Here is an 18352-nt window from a genome sequence, read left to right on the forward strand (position 1 = left end):
GCACCGACAGTGTGAGTGTGCGCTATCTGCGTGGCACAGGGAGTGGTTTGAGTGTGCGCTATCTGCGTGGCACCGACAGTGTGAGTGTGCGCTATCTGCGTGGCACAGGGAGTGGTTTGAGTGTGCGCTATCTGCGTGGCACAGGGAGTGGTTTGAGTGTGCGCTATCTGCATGGCACAGGGAGTGTTGTGAGTGCACCATCTGCGTGGCACAGGGAGTGTTGTGAGTATGCGCCATCTGTGTGGCACAGGGAGTGTTGTGAGTGTGCGCCATCTGCGTGGCACAGGGAGTGTTGTGAGTGTGCGCCATCTGCGTGGCACAGGGAGTGTTGTGAGTGTGCGCCATCTGCATGGCACAGGGAGTGTTGTGAGTGTGCTCCATCTGCGTGGCACAGGGAGTGTTGTGAGTGTGCTCCATCTGCGTGGCACAGGGAGTGTTGTGAGTGTGCTCCATCTGCGTGGCACAGGGAGTGTTGAGAGTGTGCGCCATCTGCGTGGCACAGGGAGTGTTGTGAGTGTGCATCATCTGCGTGGCACAGGGAGTGTTGTGAGTGTGCGCCATCTGTGTGGCACAGGGAGTGTTGTGAGTGTGCGCCATCTGTGTGGCACAGGGAGTGTTGTGAGTGTGCGCCATCTGCGTGGCACAAGGAGTGTTGTGAGTGTGCGCCATCTGCGTGGCACAGGGAGTGTTGTGAGTGTGCGCCATCTGCGTGGCACAGGGAGTGTTGTGAGTGTGCACCATCTGCGCGGCACAGGGAGTGTTGTGAGTGTGCGCCATCTGCGTGGCACAGGGTGTGTTGTGAGTGTGCTCCATCTGCGTGGCACAGGGAGTGTTGTGAGTGTGCTCCATCTGCGTGGCACAGGGAGTGTTGTGAGTGTGCTCCATCTGCGTGGCACAGGGAGTGTTGTGAGTGTGCGCCATCTGTGTGGCACAGGGAGTGTTGTGAGTGTGCGCCATCTGCGTGGCACAAGGAGTGTTGTGAGTGTGCGCCATCTGCGTGGCACAGGGAGTGTTGTGAGTGTGCGCCATCTGCGTGGCACAGGGAGTGTTGTGAGTGTGCACCATCTGCGCGGCACAGGGAGTGTTGTGAGTGTGCGCCATCTGCGTGGCACAGGGTGTGTTGTGAGTGTGCGCCATCTGCGTGGCACAGGGTGTGTTGTGAGTGTGCGCCATCTGCGTGGCACAGAGTGTGTTGTGAGTGTGCACCATCTGCGTGGCACAGGGAGTGTTGTGAGTGTGCACCATCTGCGTCGCACAGAGTGTATTGTGAGTTTGCACCATCTGGAGTAGAGACGCATACAGCTTCCTTCTGTCTTTGTGCCATTACACCAATGAGAGCTAAGCAATATATCTGCTGAGCCAGTGCTATGTGTATGTACGTCTGGGCAATTTTCATGCACTCACCTGTTCTGTTTTGTCCTACAGATGATATCCAGATTAGTGAAAAGATCACCATATCCAAGCAGTTCAAGGAAAACGTCATCCGGCCCATACTGAAGGTAAAGCCAGGTCTAGTTCTGACCAGTGTCTCCGTCCTGCACGCTAGTCTGTGACATAAGAATATGTTCATTAACAGCTGCTACGTGCCACTTAGGTCTGCATGCTTAACAGTGAGGGATTTATCTGTGCATTTAGTTATCATGTATTTGTGTAATATGCCTAAGGTTTAACCAAAAGAAGTTCTTAAAATGATATGGAAGTCATCAGAATAACTTTTTGTGTGTTCAAGTGTAAAATAATATAGTGCTGAAAATGTGATTTTGGAGACCTGATTGTAACTTGCACATACAAGCGCTGACGTAAAGTGTTAACACTTGAAAATATTCAGCTTCAGCCTCAGTGCACAAGCAGTAGCTAACATGAGTTTTTTATTGCACCTCTGTGGAAGACTATTATGGAGGGAATTACTGCACCTGTGCTGTCCGAAATCCATATGCGAGATGTGAGCATGCCCTAGACTTTCGCTTGTGCTTCAATGCAAAAATAAAAATGCTATTTAATAAAATTGAGCGATATTCGTGCACAGTGTGCTCCACTTGTGATCTAGCTTATAGTGTTTTTTTTCCCCTTTCTGGTTTGTCGTCACAGACATCGGGTCTTACTATTGGACCACAAACTGTGAGCCTGGGCAGCCTCAGCAAGGTACAAACATTCTGTTGTCGTGTTATATTCTCAGTACTGTGTGCCTGGGCAGCCTCAGCAAGGTACAAACATTCTGTTGTTGTATTATATTCTCAGTACTGTGTGCCTGGGCAGCCTCAGCAAGGTACAAACAATCTGTTGTCGTGTTATATTCTCAGTACTGTGTGCCTGGGCAGCCTCAGCAAGGTACAAACATTCTGTTGTTGTGTTTTATTCTCAGTACTGTGTGCCTGGGCAGCCTCAGCAAGGTACAAACATTCTGTTGTTGTGTTTTATTCTCAGTACTGTGTGCCTGGGCAGCCTCAGCAAGGTACAAACATTCTGTTGTCGTGTTATATTCTCAGTACTGTGTGCCTGGGCAGCCTCAGCAAGGTACAAACATTCTGTTGTTGTGTTTTATTCTCAGTACTGTGTGCCTGGGCAGCCTCAGCAAGGTACAAACATTCTGTTGTTGTGTTATATACTCAGTATTGTGTGCCTGGGCAGCCTCAGCAAGGTACAAACATTCTGTTGTGTTATATTCTCAGTACTGTGTGCCTGGGCAGCCTCAGCAAGGTACAAACATTCTGTTGTCGTGTTATATTCTCTGTACTGTGTGCCTGGGCAGCCTCAGCAAATTACAAACATTCTGTTGTCGTGTTATATTCTCAGTACTGTGTGCCTGGGCAGCCTCAGCAAGGTACAAACATTCTGTTGTCGTGTTATATTCTCAGTACTGTGTGCCTGGGCAGCCTCAGCAAGGTACAAACATTCTGTTGTCGTGTTATATTCTCAGTACTGTGTGCCTGGGCAGCCTCAGCAAGGTACAAACATTCTGTTGTCGTGTTATATTCTCAGTACTGTGTGCCTGGGCAGCCTCAGCAAGCTACAAACATTATGTTGTCGTGTTATATTCTCAGTACTGTGTGCCTGGGCAGCCTCTGCAAGGTACAAACATTCTGTTGTCGTGTTATATTCTCTGTACTGTGTGCCTGGGCAGCCTCTGCAAGGTACAAACATTCTGTTTTTGTGTTATAGTCTCAGTACTGTGTGCCTGGGCAGCCTCAGCAAGATACAAACATTCTGTTGTCGTGTTATATTCTCAGTACTGTGTGCCTGGGCAGCCTCAGCAAGGTACAAACATTCTGTTGTCGTGCTATATTCTCAGTACTGTGTGCCTGGGCAGCCTCAGCAAGGTACAAACATTCAGACTTGTTATATTCTCAGTACTGTGTGCCTGGGCAGCCTCAGCAAAGTACAAACATTCTGTTGTCGTGTTATATTCTCAGTACTGTGTGCCCGGGCAGCCTCAGCAAAGTACAAACATTCTGTTGTCATGTTATATTCTCAGTACTGTGTGCCTGGGCAGCCTCAGCAAGGTACAAACATTCTGTTGTCGTGTTATATTCTCAGTACTGTGTGCCTGGCCAGCCTCAGCAAGGTACAAACATTCTGTTGTCGTGTTATATTCTCAGTACTGTGTGCCTGGGCAGCCTCAGCAAGGTACAAACATTCTGTTGTCGTGTTATATTCTCAGTACTTTGTGCCTGGGCAGCCTCAGCAAGGTACAAACATTCTGTTGTCGTGTTATATTCTCAGTACTGTGTGCCTGATCAGCCTCAGCAAAGTACAAACATTCTGTTGTCGTGTTATATTCTCAGTACTGTGTGCCCGGGCAGCCTCAGCAAAGTACAAACATTCTGTTGTTGTGTTATATTCTCAGTACTGTGTGCCTGGGCAGCCTCAGCAAAGTACAAACATTCTGTTGTCATGTTATATTCTCAGTACTTTGTGCCTGGGCAGCCTCAGCAACGTACAAACATTCTGTTGTCGTGTTATATTCTCAGTACTGTGTGCCTGGGCAGCCTCAGCAAGGTACAAACATTCAGACTTGTTATATACTCAGTACTGTGTGCCTGGGCAGCCTCAGCAAAGTACAAACATTCTGTTGTCGTGTTATATTCTCAGTACTGTGTGCCTGGGCAGCCTCAGCAAAGTACAAACATTCTGTTGTCGTGTTATATTCTCAGTACTGTGTGCCCGGGCAGCCTCAGCAAGGTACAAACATTCAGACTTGTTATATTCTCAGTACTGTGTGCCTGGGCAGCCTCAGCAAGGTACAAACATTCTGTTGTCGTGTTATATTCTCAGTACTGTGTGCCTGGGCAGCCTCAGCAAGGTACAAACATTCTGTTGTCGTGTTATATTCTCAGTACTGTGTGCCTGGGCAGCTGCAGCAAGGTACAAACAATCTGTTGTCGTGTTATATTCTCAGTACTGTGTGCCTGGGCAGCCTCAGCAAGGTACAAACATTTTGTTGTTGTGTTATATTCTCAGTACTGTGTGCCTGGGCAGCCTCAGCAAGGTACAAACATTTTGTTGTTGTGTTATATTCTCAGTACTGTGTGCCTGGGCAGCCTCAGCAAGGTACAAACATTCAGACTTGTTATATTCTCAGTACTGTGTGCCTGGGCAGCCTCTGCAAGGTACAAACATTCTGTTCTTGTGTTATATTCTCAGTACTGTGTGCCCGGGCAGCCTCAGCAAGGTACAGACATTCTGTTGTCGTGTTATATTCTCAGTACTGTGTGCCTGGGCAGCCTCAGCAAGGTACAAACATTCTGTTGTCGTGTTATATTCTCAGTACTGTGTGCCTGGGCAGCTGCAGCAAGGTACAAACAATCTGTTGTCGTGTTATATTCTTAGCACTGTGTGCCTGGGCAGCCTCAGCAAGGTACAAACATTTTGTTGTTGTGTTATATTCTCAGTACTGTGTGCCTGGGCAGCCTCTGCAAGGTACAAACATTCTGTTGTCGTGTTATATTCTCTGTACTGTGTGCCTGGGCAGCCTCAGCAAGGTACAAACATTCTGTTGTTGTGTTATATTCTCAGTACTGTGTGCCTGGGCAGCCTCAGTAAGGTACAAACAATCTGTCGTGTTATATTCTCAGTACTGTGTGCCCGGGCAGCCTCAGCAAGGTACAAACAATCTGTCGTGTTATATTCTCAGTACTGTGTGCCCGGGCAGCCTCAGCAAGGTACAGACATTCTGTTGTCGTGTTATATTCTCTGTACTGTGTGCCTGGGCAGCCTCAGCAAGGTACAAACATTCAGACTTGTTATATTCTCAGTACTGTGTGCCTGGGCAGCCTCTGCAAGGTACAAACATTCTGTTCTTGTGTTATATTCTCAGTACTGTGTGCCCGGGCAGCCTCAGCAAGGTACAAACATTCAGACGTGTTATATTCTCTGTACTGTGTGCCTGGGCAGCCTCAGCAAGGTACAAACATTCTAATGTCGTGTTATATTCTCAGTACTGTGTGCCTGGGCAGCCTCAGCAAGGTACAAACATTCTGTTGTCGTGTTATATTCTCTGTACTGTGTGCCTGGGCAGCCTCAGCAAGGTACAAACATTCTGTTGTTGTGTTATATTCTCAGTACTGTGTGCCTGGGCAGCCTCAGTAAGGTACAAACATTCAGACTTGTTATATTCTCAGTACTGTGTGCCTGGGCAGCCTCAGCAAGGTACAAACATTCTGTTGTCGTGTTATATTCTCAGTACTGTGTGCCTGGGCAGCCTCAGCAAGCTACAAACATTATGTTGTCGTGTTATATTCTCAGTACTGTGTGCCTTGGCAGCCTCAGCAAGGTACAAACATTCTGTTGTCGTGTTATATTCTCAGTACTGTGTGCCTGGGCAGCCTCAGCAAGGTACAAACAATCTGTTGTGTTATATTCTCAGTACTGTGTGCCTGGGCAGCCTCAGCAAGGTACAAACATTCTGTTGTCGTGTTATATTCTCAGTACTGTGTGCCTGGGCAGCTGCAGCAAGGTACAAACAATCTGTCGTGTTATATTCTCAGTACTGTGTGCCTAGGCAGCCTCAGCAAGGTACAAACATTCTGTTGTCGTGTTATATTCTCAGTACTGTGTGCCTGGGCAGCCTCAGCAAGGTACAAACATTTTGTTGTCGTGTTATATTCTCAGTACTGTGTGCCTGGGCAGCCTCAGCAAGGTACAAACATTCTGTTGTCGTGTTATATTCTCAGTTCTGTGTGCCTGGGCAGCCTCAGCAAAGTACAAACATTCTGTTTTTATGTTATATTCTCAGTACTGTGTCCCTGGGCAGCCTCGGCAAGGTACAAACATTCTGTTTTTGTGTTATATTCTCAGTACTGTGTGCCTGGGCAGCCTCAGCAAGGTACAAACATTTTGTTGTTGTGTTATATTCTCAGTACTGTGTGCCTGGGCAGCCTCAGCAAGGTACAAACATTCAGACTTGTTATATTCTCAGTACTGTGTGCCTGGGCAGCCTCAGCAAGGTACAAACATTCTGTTGTCGTGTTATATTCTCAGTACTGTGTGCCCGGGCAGCCTCTGCAAGGTACAAACATTCTGTTGTTGTGTTATATTCTCAGTACTGTGTGCCCGGGCAGCCTCAGCAAGGTACAGACATTCTGTTGTCGTGTTATATTCTCTGTAATGTGTGCCTGGGCAGCCTCAGCAAGGTACAAACATTCAGACTTGTTATATTCTCAGTACTGTGTGCCTGGGCAGCCTCTGCAAGGTACAAACATTCTGTTCTTGTGTTATATTCTCAGTACTGTGTGCCTGGGCAGCCTCAGCAAGGTACAAACATTCAGACTTGTTATATTCTCAGTACTGTGTGCCTGGGCAGCCTCAGCAAAGTACAAACATTCTGTTGTCATGTTATATTCTCAGTACTGTGTGCCTGGGCAGCCTCAGCAAGGTACAAACATTCTGTTGTCGTGTTATATTCTCAGTACTGTGTGCCTGGGCAGCCTCAGCAAGGTACAAACATTCTGTTGTCGTGTTATATTCTCAGTACTGTGTGCCTGGGCAGCCTCAGCAAGGTACAAACAATCTGTTGTGTTATATTCTCAGTACTGTGTGCCTGGGCAGCCTCAGCAAGGTACAAACATTCTGTTGTCGTGTTATATTCTCAGTACTGTGTGCCTGGGCAGCTGCAGCAAGGTACAAACAATCTGTCGTGTTATATTCTCAGTACTGTGTGCCTAGGCAGCCTCAGCAAGGTACAGACATTCTGTTGTCGTGTTATATTCTCAGTACTGTGTGCCTGGGCAGCCTCAGCAAGGTACAAACAATCTGTCGTGTTATATTCTCAGTACTGTGTGCCTAGGCAGCCTCAGCAAGGTACAAACATTCTGTTGTCGTGTTATATTCTCAGTACTGTGTGCCTGGGCAGCTGCAGCAAGGTACAAACAATCTGTTGTCGTGTTATATTCTCAGTACTGTGTGCCTAGGCAGCCTCAGCAAGGTACAAACATTCTGTTGTCGTGTTATATTCTCAGTACTGTGTGCCTGGGCAGCTGCAGCAAGGTACAAACAATCTGTTGTCGTGTTATATTCTCAGCACTGTGTGCCTGGGCAGCCTCAGCAAGGTACAAACATTTTGTTGTTGTGTTATATTCTCAGTACTGTGTGCCTGGGCAGCCTCTGCAAGGTACAAACATTCTGTTGTCGTGTTATATTCTCTGTACTGTGTGCCCGGGCAGCCTCAGCAAGGTACAGACATTCTGTTGTCGTGTTATATTCTCTGTACTGTGTGCCTGGGCAGCCTCAGCAAGGTACAAACATTCAGACTTGTTATATTCTCAGTACTGTGTGCCTGGGCAGCCTCAGCAAGGTACAAACAATCTGTCGTGTTATATTCTCAGTACTGTGTGCCTGGGCAGCCTCTGCAAGGTACAAACATTCTGTTCTTGTGTTATATTCTCAGTACTGTGTGCCCGGGTAGCCTCAGCAAGGTACAGACATTCTGTTGTCGTGTTATATTCTCAGTACTGTGTGCCTGGGCAGCCTCAGCAAGGTACAAACATTCTGTTGTCGTGTTATATTCTCAGTACTGTGTGCCTGGGCAGCCTCAGCAAGGTACAAACATTCTGTTGTCGTGTTATATTCTCAGTACTTTGTGCCTGGGCAGCCTCAGCAAGGTACAAACATTCTGTTGTCGTGTTATATTCTCAGTACTGTGTGCCTGGGCAGCCTCAGCAAGGTACAAACATTCTGTTGTCGTGTTATATTCTCAGTACTTTGTGCCTGGGCAGCCTCAGCAAGGTACAAACATTCTGTTGTCGTGTTATATTCTCAGTACTGTGTGCCTGGGCAGCCTCAGCAAGGTACAAACATTCTGTTGTCGTGTTATATTCTCAGTACTGTGTGCCTGGGCAGCCTCAGCAAGGTACAAACATTCTGTTGTCGTGTTATATTCTCAGTACTGTGTGCCTGGGCAGCCTCAGCAAGGTACAAACATTCTGTTGTCGTGTTATATTCTCAGTACTGTGTGCCTGGGCAGCTGCAGCAAGGTACAAACAATCTGTCGTGTTATATTCTCAGTACTGTGTGCCTAGGCAGCCTCAGCAAGGTACAAACATTCTGTTGTCGTGTTATATTCTCAGTACTGTGTGCCTGGGCAGCCTCAGCAAGGTACAAACATTCTGTTGTCGTGTTATATTCTCAGTACTGTGTGCCTGGGCAGCCTCAGCAAGGTACAAACATTCTTTTGTCGTGTTATATTCTCAGTACTGTGTGCCTAGGCAGCCTCAGCAAGGTACAAACATTCTGTTGTCGTGTTATATTCTCAGTACTGTGTGCCTGGGCAGCCTCAGCAAATTACAAACATTCTGTTGTCGTGTTATATTCTCAGTACTGTGTGCCTGGGCAGCCTCAGCAAGGTACAAACATTCTGTTGTCGTGTTATATTCTCAGTACTGTGTGCCTGGGCAGCTGCAGCAAGGTACAAACAATCTGTCGTGTTATATTCTCAGTACTGTGTGCCTGGGCAGCCTCAGCAAGGTACAAACATTCTGTTGTCGTGTTATATTCTCAGTTCTGTGTGCCTGGGCAGCCTCAGCAAAGTACAAACATTCTGTTTTTGTGTTATATTCTCAGTACTGTGTGCCTGGGCAGCCTCGGCAAGGTACAAACATTCTGTTTTTGTGTTATATTCTCAGTACTGTGTGCCTGGGCAGCCTCAGCAAGGTACAAACATTCTGTTGTCGTGTTATTTTCTCAGTACTGTGTGCCTGGGCAGCCTCAGCAAGGTACAAACATTCTGTTGTCGTGTTATATACTCAGTACTGTGTGCCTGGGCAGCTGCAGCAAGGTACAAACATTCTGTTGTCGTGTTATATTCTCAGTACTGTGTGCCTGGGCAGCCTCAGCAAGGTACAGACATTCTGTTGTGTTATATTCTCAGTACTGTGTGCCTGGGCAGCCTCAGCAAGGTACAAACATTCTGTTGTCGTGTTATATTCTCAGTACTATGTGCCTGGGCAGCCTCAGCAAGGTACAAGCATTCTGTTGTCGTGTTATATTCTCAGTACTGTGTGCCTGGGCAGCCTCAGCAAGGTACAAACATTCTGTTGTCATGTTATATTCTCAGTACTGTGTGCCCGGGCAGCCTCAGCAAAGTACAAACATTCTGTTGTCATGTTATATTCTCAGTACTGTGTGCCTGGGCAGCCTCAGCAAGGTACAAACATTCAGACTTGTTATATTCTCAGTACTGTGTGCCTGGGCAGCCTCAGCAAGGTACAAACATTCTGTTTTTGTGTTATATTCTCAGTACTGTGTGCCTGGGCAGCCTCAGCAAGGTACAAACATTCTGTTTTTGTGTTATAGTCTCAGTACTGTGTGCCCGGGTAGCCTCAGCAAGGTACAGACATTCTGTTGTCGTGTTATATTCTCAGTACTGTGTGCCTGGGCAGCCTCAGCAAGGTACAAACATTCTGTTGTCGTGTTATATTCTCAGTACTGTGTGCCTGGGCAGCCTCAGCAAGGTACAAACATTCTGTTGTCGTGTTATATTCTCAGTACTTTGTGCCTGGGCAGCCTCAGCAAGGTACAAACATTCTGTTGTCGTGTTATATTCTCAGTACTGTGTGCCTGGGCAGCCTCAGCAAGGTACAAACATTCTGTTGTCGTGTTATATTCTCAGTACTTTGTGCCTGGGCAGCCTCAGCAAGGTACAAACATTCTGTTGTCGTGTTATATTCTCAGTACTGTGTGCCTGGGCAGCCTCAGCAAGGTACAAACATTCTGTTGTCGTGTTATATTCTCAGTACTGTGTGCCTGGGCAGCCTCAGCAAGGTACAAACATTCTGTTGTCGTGTTATATTCTCAGTACTGTGTGCCTGGGCAGCCTCAGCAAGGTACAAACATTCTGTTGTCGTGTTATATTCTCAGTACTGTGTGCCTGGGCAGCTGCAGCAAGGTACAAACAATCTGTCGTGTTATATTCTCAGTACTGTGTGCCTAGGCAGCCTCAGCAAGGTACAAACATTCTGTTGTCGTGTTATATTCTCAGTACTGTGTGCCTGGGCAGCCTCAGCAAGGTACAAACATTCTGTTGTCGTGTTATATTCTCAGTACTGTGTGCCTGGGCAGCCTCAGCAAGGTACAAACATTCTTTTGTCGTGTTATATTCTCAGTACTGTGTGCCTAGGCAGCCTCAGCAAGGTACAAACATTCTGTTGTCGTGTTATATTCTCAGTACTGTGTGCCTGGGCAGCCTCAGCAAATTACAAACATTCTGTTGTCGTGTTATATTCTCAGTACTGTGTGCCTGGGCAGCCTCAGCAAGGTACAAACATTCTGTTGTCGTGTTATATTCTCAGTACTGTGTGCCTGGGCAGCTGCAGCAAGGTACAAACAATCTGTCGTGTTATATTCTCAGTACTGTGTGCCTGGGCAGCCTCAGCAAGGTACAAACATTCTGTTGTCGTGTTATATTCTCAGTTCTGTGTGCCTGGGCAGCCTCAGCAAAGTACAAACATTCTGTTTTTGTGTTATATTCTCAGTACTGTGTGCCTGGGCAGCCTCGGCAAGGTACAAACATTCTGTTTTTCTGTAATATTCTCAGTACTGTGTGCCTGGGCAGCCTCAGCAAGGTACAAACATTCTGTTGTCGTGTTATATTCTCAGTACTGTGTGCCTGGGCAGCCTCAGCAAGGTACAGACATTCTGTTGTGTTATATACTCAGTACTGTGTGCCTGGGCAGCCTCAGCAAGGTACAAACATTCTGTTGTCGTGTTATATTCTCAGTACTATGTGCCTGGGCAGCCTCAGCAAGGTACAAGCATTCTGTTGTCGTGTTATATTCTCAGTACTGTGTGCCTGGGCAGCCTCAGCAAGGTACAAACATTCTGTTGTCGTGTTATATTCTCAGTACTGTGTGCCCGGGCAGCCTCAGCAAAGTACAAACATTCTGTTGTCATGTTATATTCTCAGTACTGTGTGCCTGGGCAGCCTCAGCAAGGTACAAACATTCAGACTTGTTATATTCTCAGTACTGTGTGCCTGGGCAGCCTCAGCAAGGTACAAACATTCTGTTTTTGTGTTATATTCTCAGTACTGTGTGCCTGGGCAGCCTCAGCAAGGTACAAACATTCTGTTTTTGTGTTATAGTCTCAGTACTGTGTGCCTGGGCAGCCTCAGCAAGGTACAAACATTCTGTTGTCGTGTTATATTCTCATTACTGTGTGCCCGGGCAGCCTCAGCAAAGTACAAACATTCTGTTGTTGTGTTATATTCTCAGTACTGTGTGCCTGGGCAGCCTCAGCAAAGTACAAACATTCTGTTTTTGTGTTATATTCTCAGTACTGTCTGCCTGGGCAGCCTCAGCAAAGTACAAACATTCTGTTTTTGTGTTATATTCTCAGTACTGTGTGCCTGGGCAGCCTCAGCACAGTACAAACATTCTGTTGTTGTGTTATATTCTCAGTACTGTGTGCCTGGGCAGCCTCAGCAAGGTACAAACATTCTGTTGTTGTGTTATATTCTCAGTACTGTGTGCCTGGGCAGCCTCAGCAAAGTACAAACATTCTGTTGTCGTGTTATATTCTCAGTACTGTGTGCCTGGGCAGCCTCAGCAAGGTATAAACATTCTGTTGTTGTGTTATATTCTCAGTACTGTGTGCCTGGGCAGCCTCAACAAGGTACAAACATTCTGTTTTTGTGTTATATTCTCAGTACTGTGTGCCTGGGCAGCTGCAGCACAATACAAACATTCTGTTTTTGTGTTATATTCTCAGTACTGTGTGCCTGGGCAGCCGCAGCACAGTACAAATATTCAGACTTGTTATATTCTCAGTACTGTGTGCCTGGGCAGCCGCAGCAAGGTACAAACATTCAGACTTGTTATATTCTCAGTACTGTGTGCCTGGGCAGCTGCAGCACAGTACAAACATTCTGTTTTTGTGTTATATTCTCAGTACTGTGTGCCTGGGCAGCCTCAGCACAGTACAAACATTCAGACTTGTTATATTCTCAGTACTGTGTGCCTGGGCAGCTGCAGCAAGGTACAAACATTCAGACTTGTTATATTCTCAGTACTGTGTGCCTGGGCAGCTGCAGCACAGTACAAACATTCTGTTGTCGTGTTAAATTCTCAGTACTGTGTGCCTGGGCAGCTGCAGCACAGTACAAAAATTCTGTTTTTGTGTTATATTCTCAGTAATGTGTGCCTGGGCAGCCTCAGCAAGGTACAAACATTCATACTTGTTATATTCTCAGTACTGTGTGCCTGGGCAGCCTCAGCAAGGTACAAACATTCTGTTTTTGTGTTATATTCTCAGTACTGTGTGCCTGGGCAGCTGCAGCACAGTGCAAACATTCTGTTTTTGTGTTATATTCTCAGTACTGTGTGCCTGAGCAGCCTCAGCAAGGTACAAACATTCTGTTGTCGTGTTAAATTCTCAGTACTGTGTGCCTGGGCAGCCTCAGCAAGGTACAAACATTCAGACTTGTTATATTCTCAGTACTGTGTGCCTGGGCAGCCTCAGCAAGGTACAAACATTCTGTTGTGTTATATTCTCAGTACTGTGTGCCTGGGCAGCCTCAGCAAGGTACAAACATTCTGTTGTCGTGTTATATTCTCAGTACTGTGTGCCTGGGCAGCCTCAGCAAGGTACAAACATTCTGTTGTCGTGTTATATTCTCAGTACTGTGTGCCTGGGCAGCCTCAGCAAGGTACAAACATTCTGTTGTCGTGTTATATTCTCAGTACTGTGTGCCTGATCAGCCTCAGCAAAGTACAAACATTCTGTTGTCGTGTTATATTCTCAGTACTGTGTGCCCGGGCAGCCTCAGCAAAGTACAAACATTCTGTTGTGTTATATTCTCAGTACTGTGTGCCTGGGCAGCCTCAGCAAAGTACAAACATTCTGTTGTCGTGATATATTCTCAGTACTGTGTGCCTGGGCAGCCTTAGCAAGGTACAAACATTCAGACTTGTTATATTCTCAGCACTGTGTGCCTGGGCAGCCGCAGCACAGTACAAACATTCTGTTGTCGTGTTATATTCTCAGTACTGTGTGCCTGGGCAGCTGCAGCAAGGTACAAACATTCTGTTGTCGTGTTATATTCTCAGTACTGTGTGCCTGGGCAGCCTCAGCAAGGTACAAACATTCTGTTGTTGTGTTATATTCTCAGTACTGTGTGCCTGGGCAGCCTCAGCAAGGTACAAACATTCTGTTGTCGTGTTATATTCTCAGTACTGTGTGCCTGGGCAGCCTCAGCAAGGTAGAAACATTCTGTTGTCGTGTTATATTCTCAGTATTTTGTGCCTGGGCAGCCTCAGCACAGTACAAACATTCAGACTTGTTATATTCTCTGTACTGTGTGCCTGGGCAGCCTCAGCACAGTACAAACATTCAGACTTGTTATATTCTCAGTACTGTGTGCCTGGGCAGCTGCAGCAAGGTACAAACATTCAGACTTGTTTTATTCTCAGTATTCTGTGCCTGGGCGGCCGCAGCACAGTACAAACATTCAGACTTGTTATATTCTCAGTACTGTGTGCCTGGGCAGCTGCAGCAAGGTACAAACATTCTGTTGTCGTGTTATATTCTCAGTACTGTGTGCCTGGGCAGCCGCAGCACAGTACAAACATTCAGACTTGTTATATTCTCAGTACTGTGTGCCTGGGCAGCCTCAGCAAGGTACAAACATTCTGTTTTTGTGTTATATTCTCAGTACTGTGTGCCTGGGCAGCTGCAGCACAGTGCAAACATTCTGTTTTTGTGTTATATTCTCAGTACTGTGTGCCTGGGCAGCCTCAGCAAGGTACAAACATTCTGTTGTCGTGTTAAATTCTCAGTACTGTGTGCCTGGGCAGCCTCAGCAAGGTACAAACATTCAGACTTGTTATATTCTCAGTACTGTGTGCCTGGGCAGCCTCAGCAAGGTACAAACATTCTGTTTTTGTGTTATATTCTCAGTACTGTGTGCCTGGGCAGCTGCAGCACAGTGCAATTATTCTGTTTTTGTGTTATATTCTCAGTACTGTGTGCCTGGGCAGCCTCAGCAAGGTACAAACATTCAGACTTGTTATATTCTCAGTACTGTGTGCCTGGGCAGCTGCAGCAAGGTACAAACATTCAGACTTGTTTTATTCTCAGTATTCTGTGACTGGGCGGCCGCAGCACAGTACAAACATTCAGACTTGTTATATTCTCAGTACTGTGTGCCTGGGCAGCTGCAGCACAGTACAAACATTCTGTTGTTGTGTTAAATTCTCAGTACTGTGTGCCTGGGCAGCCGCAGCACAGTACAAACATTCAGACTTGTTATATTCTCAGTACTGTGTGCCTGGGCAGCCGCAGCACAGTACAAACATTCAGACTTGTTATATTCTCAGTACTGTGTGCCTGGGCAGCTGCAGCACAGTACAAACATTCTGTTTTTGTGTTATATTCTCAGTACTGTGTGCCTGGGCAGCTGCAGCACAGTCCAATTATTCTGTTTTTGTGTTATATTCTCAGTACTGTGTGCCTGGGCAGCCTCAGCAAGGTACAAACATTCTGTTGTTGTGTTATATTCTCAGTACTGTGTGCCTGGGCAGCCTCAGCAAGGTACAAACATTCAGACTTGTTATATTCTCAGTACTGTGTGCCTGGGCAGCTGCAGCAAGGTACAAACATTCAGACTTGTTTTATTCTCAGTATTCTGTGCCTGGGCGGCCGCAGCACAGTACAAACATTCAGACTTGTTATATTCTCAGTTCTGTGTGCCTGGGCAGCTGCAGCACAGTACAAACATTCTGTTGTTGTGTTAAATTCTCAGTACTGTGTGCCTGGGCAGCCGCAGCACAGTACAAACATTCAGACTTGTTATATTCTCAGTACTGTGTGCCTGGGCAGCTGCAGCACAGTACAAACATTCTGTTTTTGTGTTATATTCTCAGTACTGTGTGCCTGGGCAGCCGCAGCACAGTACAAACATTCAGACTTGTTATATTCTCTGTACTGTGTGCCTGGGCAGCCTCAACACAGTACAAACATTCAGACTTGTTATATTCTCAGTACTGTGTGCCTGGGCAGCTGCAGCAAGGTACAAACATTCAGACTTGTTTTATTCTCAGTATTCTGTGCCTGGGCGGCCGCAGCACAGTACAAACATTCAGACTTGTTATATTCTCAGTACTGTGTGCCTGGGCAGCTGCAGCACAGTACAAACATTCTGTTGTCGTGTTAAATTCTCAGTACTGTGTGCCTGGGCAGCCGCAGCACAGTACAAACATTCAGACTTGTTATATTCTCAGTACTGTGTGCCTGGGCAGCTGCAGCACAGTACAAAAATTCTGTTTTTGTGTTATATTCTCAGCAAGGTACAAACATTCAGACTTGTTATATTCTCAGTACTGTGTGCCGGGGCAGCCTCAGCAAGGTACAAACATTCTGTTTTTGTGTTATATTCTCAGTACTGTGTGCCTGGGCAGCTGCAGCACAGTGCAAACATTCTGTTTTTGTGTTATATTCTCAGTACTGTGTGCCTGGGCAGCCTCAGCAAGGTACAAACATTCTGTTGTCGTGTTAAATTCTCAGTACTGTGTGCCTGGGCAGCCTCAGCAAGGTACAAACATTCTGTTGTCGTGTTAAATTCTCAGTACTGTGTGCCTGGGCAGCCTCAGCAAGGTACAAACATTCAGACTTGTTATATTCTCAGTACTGTGTGCCTGGGCAGCCTCAGCAAGGTACAAACATTCTGTTTTTGTGTTATATTCTCAGTACTGTGTGCCTGGGCAGCTGCAGCACAGTGCAATTATTCTGTTTTTGTGTTATATTCTCAGTACTGTGTGCCTGGGCAGCCTCAGCAAGGTACAAACATTCAGACTTGTTATATTCTCAGTACTGTGTGCCTGGGCAGCTGCAGCACAGTGCAATTATTCTGTTTTTGTGTTATATTCTCAGTACTGTGTGCCTGGGCAGCTGCAGCAAGGTACAAACATTCAGACTTGTTTTATTCTCAGTATTCTGTGACTGGGCAGCTGCAGCACAGTACAAACATTCTGTTGTTGTGTTAAATTCTCAGTACTGTGTGCCTGGGCAGCCGCAGCACAGTACAAACATTCAGACTTGTTATATTCTCAGTACTGTGTACCTGGGCAGCTGCAGCACAGTACAAACATTCTGTTTTTGTGTTATATTCTCAGTACTGTGTGCCTGGGCAGCTGCAGCACAGTGCAATTATTCTGTTTTTGTGTTATATTCTCAGTACTGTGTGCCTGGGCAGCCTCAGCAAGGTACAAACATTCTGTTTTTGTGTTATATTCTCAGTACTGTGTGCCTGGGCAGCCGCAGCACAGTACAAACATTCAGACTTGTTATATTCTCAGTACTGTGTGCCTGGGCAGCTGCAGCAAGGTACAAACATTCAGACTTGTTATATTCTCAGTACTGTGTGCCTGGGCAGCTGCAGCACAGTACAAACATTCTGTTGTCGTGTTAAATTCTCAGTACTGTGTGCCTGGGCAGCCGCAGCACAGTACAAACATTCAGACTTGTTATATTCTCAGTACTGTGTGCCTGGGCAGCTGCAGCACAGTACAAAAATTCTGTTTTTGTGTTATATTCTCAGTAATGTGTGCCTGGGCAGCCTCAGCAAGGTACAAACATTCAGACTTGTTATATTCTCAGTACTGTGTGCCTGGGCAGCCTCAGCAAGGTACAAATATTCTGTTTTTGTGTTATATTCTCAGTACTGTGTGCCTGGGCAGCTGCAGCACGGTGCAAACATTCTGTTTTTGTGTTATATTCTCAGTACTGTGTGCCTGAGCAGCCTCAGCAAGGTACAAACATTCTGTTGTCGTGTTAAATTCTCAGTACTGTGTGCCTGGGCAGCCTCAGCAAGGTACAAACATTCTGTTGTCGTGTTATATTCTCAGTACTGTGTGCCTGGGCAGCCTCAGCAAGGTACAAACATTCTGTTGTTGTGTTATATTCTCAGTACTGTGTGCCTGGGCAGCCTCAGCAAGGTACAAACATTCTGTTGTCGTGTTATATTCTCAGTACTGTGTGCCTGGGCAGCCTCAGCAAGGTAGAAACATTCTGTTGTCGTGTTATATTCTCAGTACTTTGTGCCTGGGCAGCCTCAGCACAGTACAAACATTCTGTTTTTGTGTTATATTCTCAGGAAGGTACAAATATTCAGACTTGTTATATTCTCAGTACTGTGTGCCGGGGCAGCCTCAGCAAGGTACAAACATTCTGTTTTTGTGTTATATTCTCAGTACTGTGTGCCTGGGCAGCTGCAGCACAGTGCAAACATTCTGTTTTTGTGTTATATTCTCAGTACTGTGTGCCTGGGCAGCCTCAGCAAGGTACAAACATTCTGTTGTCGTGTTAAATTCTCAGTACTGTGTGCCTGGGCAGCCTCAGCAAGGTACAAACATTCTGTTGTCGTGTTAAATTCTCAGTACTGTGTGCCTGGGCAGCCTCAGCAAGGTACAAACATTCAGACTTGTTATATTCTCAGTACTGTGTGCCTGGGCAGCCTCAGCAAGGTACAAACATTCTGTTTTTGTGTTATATTCTCAGTACTGTGTGCCTGGGCAGCTGCAGCACAGTGCAATTATTCTGTTTTTGTGTTATATTCTCAGTACTGTGTGCCTGGGCAGCCTCAGCAAGGTACAAACATTCTGTTGTTGTGTTATATTCTCAGTACTGTGTGCCTGGGCAGCCTCAGCAAGGTACAAACATTCAGACTTGTTATATTCTCAGTACTGTGTGCCTGGGCAGCTGCAGCAAGGTACAAACATTCAGACTTGTTTTATTCTCAGTATTCTGTGACTGGGCGGCCGCAGCACAGTACAAACATTCAGACTTGTTATATTCTCAGTACTGTGTGCCTGGGCAGCTGCAGCACAGTACAAACATTCTGTTGTTGTGTTAAATTCTCAGTACTGTG

At 46.3% G+C, this 18352-nt stretch overlaps 1 protein-coding gene across 3 annotated transcripts in view; it reads left to right on the top strand.

Moving 5' to 3' along the window:
* CLPB (caseinolytic mitochondrial matrix peptidase chaperone subunit B) overlaps window positions 1–18352 on the top strand; it is a 540105-nt gene that overhangs the window by 401359 nt on the left and 120394 nt on the right. For all 3 annotated transcript variants that reach the window (XM_053708781.1, XM_053708783.1, XM_053708784.1), the window contains one exon: window positions 1426–1499. In XM_053708781.1, coding sequence (XP_053564756.1) covers window positions 1426–1499 — 74 coding nt within the window. The remainder of the gene's footprint in view (window positions 1–1425; window positions 1500–18352) is intronic.

Source organism: Bombina bombina, chromosome 3 (assembly GCF_027579735.1).
Source record: "Bombina bombina isolate aBomBom1 chromosome 3, aBomBom1.pri, whole genome shotgun sequence".
NCBI lineage: Eukaryota > Metazoa > Chordata > Amphibia > Anura > Bombinatoridae > Bombina > Bombina bombina.